This window comes from Lemur catta, chromosome 22 (assembly GCF_020740605.2).
Source record: "Lemur catta isolate mLemCat1 chromosome 22, mLemCat1.pri, whole genome shotgun sequence".
Lineage (NCBI taxonomy): Eukaryota > Metazoa > Chordata > Mammalia > Primates > Lemuridae > Lemur > Lemur catta.
Genome location: NC_059149.1, coordinates 30,819,883 through 30,833,239, shown reverse-complemented (window position 1 = coordinate 30,833,239; position 13,357 = coordinate 30,819,883). Strand labels below are relative to the sequence as shown.

General features: G+C 51.2%; 1 protein-coding gene across 2 annotated transcripts in view; it reads left to right on the top strand.

The window, feature by feature from the left end:
• Positions 1–13,357, top strand: part of DLGAP2 (DLG associated protein 2) — a 180,061-nt gene that overhangs the window by 156,603 nt on the left and 10,101 nt on the right. For both annotated transcript variants that reach the window (XM_045535286.1, XM_045535285.1), the window contains exons 7-9: positions 169–210; positions 6,023–6,108; positions 7,961–8,376. In XM_045535286.1, coding sequence (XP_045391242.1) covers positions 169–210; positions 6,023–6,108; positions 7,961–8,376 — 544 coding nt within the window. The remainder of the gene's footprint in view (positions 1–168; positions 211–6,022; positions 6,109–7,960; positions 8,377–13,357) is intronic.

Below are 13,357 nucleotides of genomic sequence, written 5' to 3'. Positions count from 1 at the left end.
TGTGTCCAGCGGAGTCTCAAAGACCAGACGCTTAGTCGCTGCTGCGCCGGCCCAGGGAGGAGGGCGCGGAGCGAGGGCCAGGCCGGAGGGCGCTGGTGAAGGGGGCCTGCCGCTGGCCCGGGTCCCCTGAGCCAGGTCTCCACACTGTGGCTTCGTTGTTTTGTTTAGGATTCTGAGTTCCCAGAGCATCAGCCATACCCAAGGTCAGATGTAAGTACCGAAATACGCTCCACGCCAAGTACGCATGAATTTTCTTTCCTCTCCCTTTTTCGGATGACTCATACGACTGCTCATGTCGCCTCTGTCCTGACGCTATATGCCAGGCGCTATGCTGGGTGCTCCGTCCTGCTGCAGGAATCCCTGCCGCCCATTGCCCCACGTAGACGAGGACACCGGGGCTCTCTGAGGCCGGTAACCTGCCCGCAGCCCAGGACCGGCCAGTCCCAGCACTCGTGCGGGGTGCACTTGCCCACCTCTCTGCTGAGGCACGTCTGCAGTAGAGACTCTACTCCAGAGGTCCCCAAATTAGCCAGGCGACTCCATGGTGGGAGGCGCTCGCGCCCTCTCTGGCCTCTCTGGCCTTCCCGCCTCTCTCGAGCATCCCCCAGGCCGCCCGCCCAGCCTGACCACGTCTCCATCTGAAAGGAGTGGGGACAGAATTCCAGAAACCCATAAAATCAGGTCATCCTATGGGTGCCGGACCGGCCTCCCGCCCCAGCTCACAGCCAGGCCCCCCCCCACCGGCCTTCCCTCTGGCAGCCGACCTCTCCCCCCACCCCCGCCCCGGCTTTGCCTTCGGAAGCTCGGCCGGCACTAACCTCCCACCCTGTCCTTCCGCCGCTTGTCCCACTGCACCCAGCACAGCGCCTGGCACATAGGAGTGCTCGGTCCATGTGGGGTCGGCGCCGGGTGCGTGGCTGGTGAGGATGGATGTGGACGCAGGGACACGAGGGGGTGGCTGGCCCACCTGTCGTTCATGGCAGTAAAGCAACGCGCAGCATCGTGTGAGCGTAACCTCGGGATCGTGCAGGGGAAGTGGGCGGAGAAGGTAGAAAGAAAACGTGGTCAGAGAAACTCGAGGATCAGGATTAAAAATAGCCAGAGAGAGGAGAGGCAGATGAGTTTAGGACCAGCGGAAAGAGTGAGGAAGGCAGGAGCACGGAGGTAGGAGTTTAAGCGGATGAAACCCCCAGGCCGCGGGAGGGAAGCGGCGAGAGTGCTGGTCTAGCCAAGGCACAACGTGAAATAGTCCGACAGACAAGACTTTGTCTGCACAGCCCACCAGGCGTCATTAATCCTCATAATAACCCTGACTGCCAGTGTTGTGTCCCCCTCTGCGAAGAGGGAAACTGAGGCTCAGGGAGGTGAGTGACTTGCGGAAGGCGCGCAGCTGCGGGCGCGCGGGAGTGCGGGTCCTGACGCCTGCGCCTGGCTCCACCCACTCCAAGCTCCTTCCCCGGGAGACACGAGGTCACAGCTATGGGACCCGCAGAGCTGACCTGGGCGGGTCGCTGTCGCAGCTCGTAGGAACCGCGGCTGCGCTGCGTCTGAGGGCGCTCACCCAGGATGCTGGGCGCTGCTCTGTCTGAAAGCAGCGGTGGCAGTTTGCCCTCTGCAGATGCTGCTCCTACAGCTGAGCAGCGCTCTCGCTGCTGAGTGCACGTCTGCGAGGCGCCCGCCCACGTGTGGAGCGAGGGCAGCCACAGTCATGGTTCCCCTCTGCGGGCTGGGCTGCAGCTGCTGGGCTGCGCCGCACGGACGCCTAGGGGTGGGTCTGGCCTCGGCCACGCTCCCTGGGGACCTGGTCCTCCCGCCTCTCCGGCGTGACCCAGGAGCCAGCTCAAGGCCCCTGCTCCTCAAGGGCTGGGTGCCCCGGCGCGAGAGTAGCCCTTATGGCAGGACACGCACACGGTCCCGCCAGAGCGCCGCGGTGCAGGCAGGTACCCCAGGATGGCGTCAGCCCTTGTCCTTCTGAGCCCCCCAGCTAGGCCCTCTGACCTGGAGCCCGGGACCTGGCCTCACTTCGATTTTCCTCACTGTGATGGGTCCATTTAGCTATTTTCTGTGTGTTTGTTTTTGTTTTTATCTGTCTGGTTTGTTTTGCAGTTTTTCATTCTCATATGTGCGCGCGCACATGTGTGTGTGTGTGTGTGTGTGTGTGTGTGTGTGTGTGTGTGTGTGTGTGTGTGTGACTCTGTTGGAAACATTTCCTGCTCCCAGACTCTGCAGGGTAGAGGAGCCCCAGTCAATGCTCCGGAGTCCTCCCGCCTGGGGAGTCCCGCTTTGAACGGGAGCGGCTGCCGCTGTCTGTCACCCCGTGGTGAGGACGAGGGGCCGCCGGGGGTCTGTGCTGCTCTTGGTCCTGAACACCCGCCGGGCTCCCCAGGGCGTCAGCCTGGGCCTCCTCACTGGCGCCGGCTCCTCAGGCCGAGCACAGGGACTCCTGGGCTTAGAACAGGGCCCCGAGGGAGAGAGGAGTTTGTATTAAACCAGCGCACCTGCCCTGCCACACGCGGGCTCTGAGGGAGGAGAAGTAAAGAGCTTGCTGGGAGAGCGGAGACTCCAGACTGGCGCTCTGGCTGATGTCACAGGTGAGCGGACCCCGCAGCCAGCCCGGGACTCCCGCTCTTGCTCCCCAAGGAAAGCGGAGCCTCCGCAAGGGGGCTGGGGGGCAGGTCCACGTTGGGGGCAGCACCAGTGGTCTTGGTGGCCCATCTTTGTTCTCCTCAATCCTCCAACAGTGCCTGATGCACGTGGCTCCTGTAGAACTGTGGTCCCCAAACCCAGGCCGTGGACCAGTACCAGTCTGTGGCCTGTTGGGGACCAGGCCACAGAGCTCCGCCAGCCTCCTCCACCCCCACCAACACCCGTGGAAAAATTGTCTTCCATGAAACTTAGGAACTGGGGGCCGCACAGCAGGAGGTGAGCGGGCGAGTGAGTGAAGCTTCATCTGTATCACAGCTGCTCCCCAGCGCTCACATCACCTCCTGAGCTCCGCCTCCCGACCGCCAATCCATGGAAATACCGTCTTCCATGACACTGTCCCTGGTGCCAAACAGTTTGGGGACTGCTGCTGTAAAAAGTTAATATATGCATATATTTTTCAAAACTTTTAAAATCCATTTACACTCCCAGCCAGAATTTCCTTAGGAAAAGACTCCTCAAAGTTTCCTTTCCACCTTGCAAAGCAGTAACCACTTTCCCCTGTCCTGAACTTGCCTGTTTTTCTATCACATATAAAGCCTGTCCACCCCCAGGATTTCTGTAGCTGATGAGCGTTCCGAGCCTCCTGGCTGCACGACGTCAGCAACCCCCTGGGCCTTTACCACGCGCCAGGAGAGAGCATCACTTTCCTTAGGAAGTTTTCACGTGCCACCCCTGTAAAACCTGTAAAACGTGTCAAATGTGTATTCCTTTAATTTAATACACCTGTCATTATTCACCTGCCAGCCCTAAAAGCTGAGCTGAGAAAACAGAGAATTAGCATTTGCTGTGCACAGACTTGCCCGGACCGGGCCTTGCAGTTTCTGCATCAGCCGAACGATGAGCTCGACGGGACCCTCCTTTCTGAGACGAGGAAGCCCAGATTCAACAGAACTTCAGAGACTTTCCTAAGAGTCTCGTGGCCAGCAAGTAGCAGAGTCTGACTGGCCCCCAAAGCTGTATTTTTATAATTCACTGTAAAAACAACAAAACTATACTAGAGGAAATTTGGAGACTTGAGAAGGGAAGAAAAAAATCCTTTTGTTCTATTTTGTTGCACTTTGCAGTCACTTACTTGCTCTGTCTGTGTGTCTGTGGATGAGTGTGTGTTGTGTACCTGTGTCTTGTAGTGTGTGTCCGTGGCACCTGCCAGCCCACGCTCACCTGCCAGTCCCAGTCCTGCCACGAGTGCTGTTCCTGCTCTGACTTCATAACCACCCTCTCCAGTCACCGTGCAGTGCTCTGCGTCACCAGCCACCGTGACTTGCTGGGGTCCTCTTCTCCCACTTCATACCCCCTCTTCCCCTGGTTTCGCCTCCTAAATGCTCCAGGGTGACACTGCAGCACCTGTCAGAATTTAAGATCATGTCCTCAGGCTACATCCCTACATGGAGAATAAGTAACGCAAATGTGCTCAACATTTTTATGATAAAAATCATCGCTCTTTTCATCCCAAAATCTCTTTAAAAGTATACATTTGAATTGATTTCACCCATATCATACATCTGTCAAATTTGGCAATATCTACCAAAATTGTAAAATGCAATGCCTTTGACCCACAAACCACAGATCATGTGGATATATTCACAAAAGTTCACATATATACACAAGTACAGACATGTGTTTATAGCAGCCTTATTTGTAATGGCAGAAAACCGGAGATGACCAAAGCATCCGTCCACGGAAGACTGAACACATTAGGACATAGTCACAACATGGAACCGTGTGCAGTTAAAACAGAAGGCAGCTGCACACGTACTGACATGGAATTTTAAATACATTGATTTTTATTTTGATCCTTTTGTGTAAAATAATAATCTTCATGCCCAAAAAGACAAACCTCATAAAGCCACAACACACTTAAAACTAGAAAAAGGGATGGTGGACCCCGACAGGAAGGTTGGGATTTTCGCTCAAGAATTCCTCATTCCTCCCGTGGTCCGTCTGTTTCTTCTTCCAGCTGTCCGGACACACAACACAAGTCAGGCACAGCGTCCACACGTGTCTTCAGAATTATTCCAATAAAAGATGGGATGTCTCTGACCATCCCCACGGCCGCATAGTCGACCGAGAGCGCCAGCGCCTTCACCTGGTGTCTTCCTGCCGCAGCGCTTGGCCCCACGTCCGAGAGGCCCAGGCCAGAGTCCTGGCTCCGCCCCCAGCAGGCTGGGCGGCCCTGAGCAAGTTACTCACCTTCTCTGGTTTCCCAACTGTTCCACATGTCTAGAAATGCCAGCAGGGTTGTTGTGTGGGTTACACGCGGTAAAGCTAATGACACTTTGGCTCTATGTTCCTCCCAGGCGATCATCCTCACTTCTCCCAGCTACAGCTGTGAGTCAGCCTGGTGTGCGGGCTCAACCTTGGGGCAGCCACAAATCGCAGCCCCAGAAGACAGGGTCACCACTGTTTGTTCCACGCTCCGCACCTTATCCTTGGCGCGATCAGCAATATTTTTAAGAAAAGGTGTATTTTACGACTTAGTTATGACATTTCAGATGGGAGCCAAAAGTCCTTTTGATACAATAGGCAATATTTTTGTGGCAAAAGGGATGGTTCAGTACCTGGAATCATATTTATGGCTTAACTAACCTTTGGTTTCACAGACTTTTTGTACTGACTAGGGTTGTGTTTTAAATAGAAAACGCACTGTGCTAGAATTCCCTTGCGTGGCAGCTTTCCCCGGCTGATGGTCGCTAAAATGCTCCGTGGGTTTGTGGAGACTTTTTGGCAAATGAGGATTCTCTGTAGGAAATGTGGTTCCTGCTCTGGTCTGACATCGCCCTGCCGGCGGCCCCCTTAGCAGATGTGGGACAGCCCCATGTAGAGACAGGCGGAGAGTTTGCCTCAATGTTTCTGATAAATGCTTAAATTCCTTTCTGTGTCTTTTTGTACGTGGATGCAGCCATCAGTATAATTCTATCAAATTGCTTATTTGTTGTCGGAAGCTATGTTTGGTTCACACTGTACTCACTTTCTTCACCGTAGGGTGTGGTAAGAGCTTTTGCGTCCTGTAATATCGCATCCAGCAAAGCCTATTTTTTGCCTGAGCTGAACTAAACAGTCTTATTTGCACACATTTAAAAGACCAAAGTGCAGCACAGAGTTCAAGTAGTTACGTAAAATACGATGAACCGCAGTAGCGATGTAATTACACCGAGATGAATGCATTTCCCTCTCTGTGATTTTACTGGGTCAAGTGCATCTCTGCATTAATTAAACAAATGCATAATTAATCACAGAAAATGAACAACAACAAAAATAGCCCACTGCCCAGGCCCCACGTCTCAGTGCTAAAATGAGATGTTCTGTGTTGAATTAGGTGGAAACAGCTACAGATTCTGACACGGAGAGCCGGGGCCTGCGGGAATACCACTCTGTCGGCGTGCAAGTGGAGGACGAAAAGCGGTAACTCACCCCTCCAACGTACATGATGCTCCCCAAGCAAGAGCTATTTGTCAGAAACCTGACTGCAAACCTCTAGATCACGCCAGCCATCAATAATTCATGGCATTTGTGGAAACAGGGTCATATATTTATACTTTTCAATTTATGTCATTCAAGTATGCGTTAACATTTGCCTATGTCTTGTTTTTGCGAGAGGAAAGGGAATAATTCTTTCTGAAGTAACTTACCACCTGTGAACGCAGAGCGGCTGACAGCCGGAGAGTCACGGCTCTGTGCGGGGGGAGAGGCTGGCTGGAGGTGGAGCAGGCGTGTGCCTCTCACCTTGCGCGGGGACGAGTAAGAAGAAAGGGAGGGGCGAGAACGAAACAGGTCTGCGCCGCTAGCTGTGCCATGGAACTGTTCCACTCCAAAGGAATTGCCTCAAAATGTAAAATGCAAGAGATGCCCACTTTGGTGCTGTTATTTCTGGAGCAAGGCAAGGTGATTGCTTCAGTTTACATTTAAAACAGCACATATTGTCAGTTTCACAGAAACACAGGCTGCTGAGAGCGTTGGGTGCGGGGCCTCAGCGAGCCCCCGGCTGGTGGGGCCCTCAGTGCCCGACCTGTAAAGGTCGACTGCAAGGACACCCAGACCCAGCTAACGGCCTCCCCCATTTCCGAGCAGACGTCTTAGAACCTGGGCGTCTCCTGCACCTGGGAGGCTGGGCTTGCGCCTTCCCTGCGAGCCGGGGCTCCTCAGCTTCCCCCTGCTGCCAGCAAAGGAAACCGGTGGCCGCATCAGTGACCAGCTGCACGTGCCACTGTGTGCGGCATGGGGTCCCTCACTGCAGGGCCAGACATACGGCCACAGCAGCCTGGGATGTGCAGGCACACGCATCACACACAGAGACACTCACGCTACACGGACACATCTGTCACACACACAGATACACATATCACACACAGTGATACACATTACACAGACAACACGCACACACGTGTGTCACACACATATCACACATATACACAGACACGCAGACACACACCACACGCAGGGTTCCCACCAGTAGCATCAGCCTCCAGTGACCAGCTCTTTCCTTACTAATCACCTTAGTCCCTGGCTGTGTGGAAACAGGTGACATTAACACACGGACGATGAGAATGTTTTTAAAACACCTTCTCAAGTCAGAATTTGGATTCGTTATTTGCATTCGAGAGTTAATGGGGGCGAGATGATATTAACTTACCCAGCTAGGAGGAGAAGCTCAGGCCCTCACAGGTGACATGGGCGTCCCCAACACTCAGCGTGACGCAGACATTATCCACTAGAAGCAGCAACATGGGGCATCACTGTACACACACACAACAGAGCGGAAGCTGTGTGAGCTCTTAGCGTGTTTCTGAAAGGAACGTAACTGCTCCCTGATAGTGATTTCACGAAGCACATTAACTCTCCTGGTACCATTCAATTACTCAAATCTTTCTTTAATTTACTTTTTATTCTTTGTAGAGATGGGGTCTCACTGTTTGCCCAGGCTGGTCTCAAACCCCTGGCCTTAAGCGATCCTCCCACCTCAGCCTCCCAGAGTGTCGGGATGACTGGCATGAGACACCGCGCCCAGCAATAAACTTAAATCTTAACTGGGCATTACGTAGGCCTTAGGACAAAGGCAGATGTCAAGGTCTGATTATTTGCAGAACCAAGTGTTCTTTCCTAGATGAAGTGCCAGCCTGTCCAATGGATAAAACACTGGTCCTCTCTCTGAGCCATTAGGTTGTCGTGGTTCAGGTGTGCTCCTTACAGGCCGTGTTTAGGATTTCATTGCATGTCGCAGAAAGGCTACCATCTGTCTCCTCTCCCTCCTCTCCAGACACGGGCGTTTCAAACGTTCCAACAGCGTCACGGCCGGTGTCCAGGCTGACTTGGAGCTGGAGGGCTTCCCGGGACACATCGCCACGGAGGACAAAGGCCTCCAGTTCGGCTCCTCCTTCCAGCGGCATTCGGAGCCCAGCACGCCCACCCAGTACGGAGCGGTGAGGACTGTGCGGACCCAGGGCCTCTTCAGCTACAGAGAGGACTACAGAGCCCCGGTGGATACCGCAGACCTGCCGCCTCCCGACCCCTGGCTGGAGCCGTCCCTCGAGACAGTGGAGACGGGCAGGATGTCTCCCTGCCGCAGGGACGGCTCGTGGTTTCTGAAACTGCTGCACACGGAGACCAAGAGGATGGAAGGCTGGTGCAAAGAGATGGAGAGAGAGGCAGAGGAGAACGACCTCTCGGAGGAAAGTAAGAGCTCAGACCTTCCCTGGGGCCCTTGCACCCTGGCCATTTTTCAGTAAAGCAAAACTGGCAATGCTAACGGGGAAACTCCTTTGGTATTTGAGTGAATGAAGTAAGTTGCTTTCTAGTATGTCCCGATCAATTATAAGAAAAGATAAATACCTGAAAAGAAAAGCAGTTGCTGAAATGTTGAAGGGGTCCTTTTGTTTGCGTGTCCTGTTTTGTTAGGGAAGTTGGCCGTGAGGTCAATTGTGCTAACGGTTTTCTTGGTAGCCTAGTTTATCTCGTATTCCACCTAGCAGTTCTCTTGAATTCTGGCAGCAACTTCATTGGGAGCGATCCGATTCTTTTCTAGAATTGCTACTGTCCCCTGTTTACAAGAAAATGCCTTGGCATTCTACCAAAGGCAGGTTGGAGCTAAGCCGCAGGTTCGGGCCGCCAGCTGCTTGGTGGTGAGGCCGCGCTCTCGTCCCGGGTCCAGTGGTGATTCCCCACCGACTGCGGCCTGCAGGGTTCCCGCAGGTCTGTGCCTCTCCCCAGGGACAGGGACAGCACCCACCATCACCTCCCCCCGGTTCACCCACAGAAACCCACCACCACGACTGTTCAGAAGCCGCATCCTCTACAAGTGGCTGCGCGGATGCCACCTGTCTTTGTTTATAGGCCAAGAATATAATTGCAAAATGCTTAGAACTAAGGCTTGTTTTTAACAAAATACGATTTCACAGAGGTATTTACTCAATGTCTTGACTTGACGAATCATGCTCTTTTTAAAGTATTTTTTCTTTTTCCATGAATCCCCTTGTACAACTGTTAGATCCCTATACATTCTGGATTTCACAGGGAAAGCTGAGGCCCTTGGGAATTTTGCTCTGACATTCCATTTCTGTAACAAACGACTGCTGACATGGAGCATGCCAGTAACCCTAGGAGTGGAAGTACGATGGTGAAATCACGTCCACTGTGGTTTGGGGAGAACAATGGCCTTGGAATCTGAGCAATCTGACGGCATGATTGCTGTGCTGGGTTTTAGTTGCTACAACTTGTGGTGTCGACCTGTGAAGAAAGGGAGATGCTGCCTTTGACTGACAAATATGCCCTTCCGCAGCTCTCTCATAATCATCTAATGCCACACATTCTTCACACGGCCTGAGGTTGGACTCTGAGCATTTGGGAGGAGGCGTTGCCATGGCGAGGCATCCCATACAGCCCCTCAGCCCGATGGGGCCGCGTGTCTGTGTGTGGCTGGCAATGTCCGTGCAGCCATCTTCAAAGTGTTCATGTGGCATCTGCTGCATTTATCGTCAATTTGGGTGCAGTTAACCGAGCATGTGCCCACAGTTGTGGTACTATAAATTGCTTGTTTTCTGCAGCACTTTGTCACTTGTTTGCATGGGCTTCAATGTAGCAAAGTCATCTTAATTACAAAAGGGATTTATAATCTTTATCACGAAGATAAGACACAGAAGACTGAGTTGCCTGAGCTGACGCGAGTTGAGTCAAATAGCCTGACGGTTCTGTCTTTTGGACACTGGATGTTGGAAAGTTCCTGGCCCTAAACAGCTCCTCCCAAAGTAGGTAATAATCTAAATGCTCGTCTGATCAGAGCCAAAGACTAGCTGGGAGGAGCGTTAGTGATTTCCTTGCCTGAGCCCTCCTTTAGAACAAGAGACGTCAACCGGGCACAGCAGCTCTCGCCTGTAATCCTAGCACTCTGGGAGGCCAAGCTGGGAGGACTGCTTGAGGTTAAGGGTTCAAGACCAGCCTGAGCAAGAGGGAGACCCCATCTCTACTAAAAATAGAAAAAATTAGCCAGGCATGGTAGTGCATGCCTGTAATCCCAGCTACTCAGGAGGCTGAGGCAGAAGGATTGCTTGATCCCAGGAGTTGGAGGTTGCTGTGAGCAAGGCTGATGCCACAGCACTCACTCTAGACCAGGCAACAGAGCAAGGCTGTCTAAAAAAAAAAAGGAATGAGTGAGGGACCAACAGGCTCACAAGTTGTATGAACACAAGAGTTGGGCCTGGGTCTCCCAGGCCTCTGGATAGGGGAGAAGTCGAGTTGCAGTAGGACCGGGAACAGGGTAGACTGGACAGCAAAGAGCCCAGAATGACCCCGAGAATGAGCAGAACACGTGTTCAGTGTAGGAGGTGAGGAGGGCACGGGCCAAAGGGAAACCACCTGTGTCCACAGTTGGCCCCGGCTGTCTCAGAGCAGCAGAGAGAACAGACCGAAGAATCAGAAATAGTGACAATGTCTGAGCAGAGCAGATCTCTGTGTGCATAGTGGCTGCTACCAGCCTTAAGATCAATGCATTTGTATAGCCTAATGGGACGCCCACTGCTTCCAGACGTCCGGTGGGAGATGCAGGCCAGGGATGTGCCTCTGTGCGGATCGGGCTGATGTAAGCCAACAACTGACCAGGCGTCTCGCTAACGACTGAGAAGGGCCTATGAAGACGTCTCCACACATCCCAACAGCTAAATTGCCAGGGGATACTGCTCGGTAAAAAGAAATGTGTGCTCACAGCATAGGAAACAATTAACAGAGTGAAGACAGATTGAGGTTGTCTTACCTTTAAACATTTTAAACACTGTTAGGTAAATATTTGAACATAGAATGGGAGAAGATATTTGCAAACTGTCCAGCAAGGGATTAATAACCAGAATATATAAGAAACTCAAACAACTCAATAGCAGAAAACCAAATAATTGGATTAAAAAACAGGCAAAAGATCTGAACAGACAGACGAGTATATGAAAAATATTCACATCACTAAATGCAAATGAAAACCTTAATGAGATATGATCTCACCTCAGTTAGAATGGCTACTATCAAATGGACGAAATAACAAACACTGGTGAGGGTGCAAAGAAAGTGAACACTCATAAACTGTTGGTGGGAATGTAAATTAGTGCAGCCGCTATGGAGAGCACTACAGAGTTCCTCAGAAAACTAAAAATAGAACTACCCTGAGCTCCAGCAATCCCACTACTGGGTATACACCCCAGAGACATCTGCACCCCATGTTTATTGCAGCATATTCACAACAGCCAAGACGTGGGATCAGCCTAGGTGCCCATCAACGGGTGAATGGATAAAGAAGATGTGGACTATCGTTCAGCCATGAAAAAGAATTAAATCCTGTCATTTGCAACAGCATGGATGGAACTTGGATGGAACTGGAGGACGTTAGGTGAAAGAAGTCAGACACGGAAAGACAAATGCCACATCTCAGTTATCTGTGGGAGCTGACAAAGTCCGTCTCGTGGAGGTAGAGAGGGGATTGGTGGTTACGAGGAGCTGGGAGGAAGGAAAGGGAGGAGGGTGAAGAGAAGTTGGTTGAGGGGTAGAAAAATACAATTAGATAGAAGGAATAAGTTCTAGTAAGTTCAATAGTACAGTAGAGAAATTATATTCATAGTTAATAATAATTTATTGTATATTTCAAAATAGCTTGAAGAGAAGAATTGTAATGTTCCCAACACAAAGAAAAGGTAAAAGTTTAAGGCAACGGCTGTCCCAATTACCCTGATTTGATCATTACACCTTGCACACATGTATCAGAATACCACGTGGACCCCGAAAATATATACAACGATGATCTCTCAATTTAAAAACAAACACAAAAAGTGTGCTCAAAACCATGAAAATAATGAAGCCCAAGATGCAGAAAGGAGATTTCTGGAAGCGGTGACTCACCTGCTCTGTGCGATTAGTCACATGGAATCCCAAGAGATCAGAGAGGTGCAAACGTCAAACTCTCTGCAAATCCCAGTAAAACCCACTTCAAATTTTGAAACCAAAGCATAGTGTAAATGTTGCCCTGGTACTTCATAGCAAATTTAGATAGAATCGGAAATTGTAGAAGACACGTGAAAAATAAATTAGAAGAGCCAAGTATGTTAATCAACTTTCTTTGTGCATCGAAGTCAAGGGTTATATCAGGTTCCTTGTAAATTTGCATTCTGATGAGCATTAGTCCTTATCTGAGGCTCTCGAGAGAAAAAGTGTCTACACTATGACAAAATTAGGGACATACAGTGGAAAAGAATAAATTGAATTTTCACTCCAAGTTCTTTGTAGTTGTAGGAAGCTATTTACATTATCGGCATCAGATAGGATCATTTCCATTCACTGAACAGCAAAACCCTCCTGCCATTAGCAGCCGTGTCATCAGCTACGGTCTGTGACATTCGTTATCTCTTCCCAGAAATATTCAGTGATACCCTGTATAATAACTGCGCTACATTAAATCAATACCAAGATGCTGCACATCTATTCCTGTTGGGCTAAAGAGTATAAATTGAAGTACTTTGTGTTAATAAATAGTTCAGTTGGATTCCACTTTAAGAGGAAAGTGAAAATTAGGGGTTAAACTTGGAATTTTATAAAACTGATTGACTTTTTAATTACAATTTGAGAAAGCATATAGTCAGTAAAACAAGTGCACTCAATTGCCCACTTCTATATATTCCTGCAGCAACAACTTGATTAAACCAATCATCAAATATGCAGGTTATAGAATACACAAGGTGATCCCCCCTCGGCGTCAGTGAGACAAGGCTGCAGAAATGTGTTCAGCGTGGGGGTGTCGCCTGTGACTGAAGGATGAAGAGCTTTCACTCCCTGCCTCCCAAGACCCTGCTCGACCCCCGAGCCTGCCCTGGGCTCCTCGGCCCCGGCCGCTCCACCACCCACCCCCGCTCCCCGCACTCCCAAGGTGGAGCCTGGCCAGACCCTTCCCCGCCCCGTCCTCCGCCAGGTCCAGGGGCTCCCATCCGGGTCCTCCTGCCCATGCCCCGACCGGCTGGCAGATCGGATCCAAGGGGGTGGACGGGATGGGGTGTGGACAGGAAAAGCAACCCTCTTGAAGGGGCTTTGCAAGAAGGCACAGGCCAGGTGTCGAGATGCCTGACAAACTACCACTGTTCTGTCTTTAAACAAAACCGAAAGGATGCCAAAGTGCTTTCGAATTTATTCACTT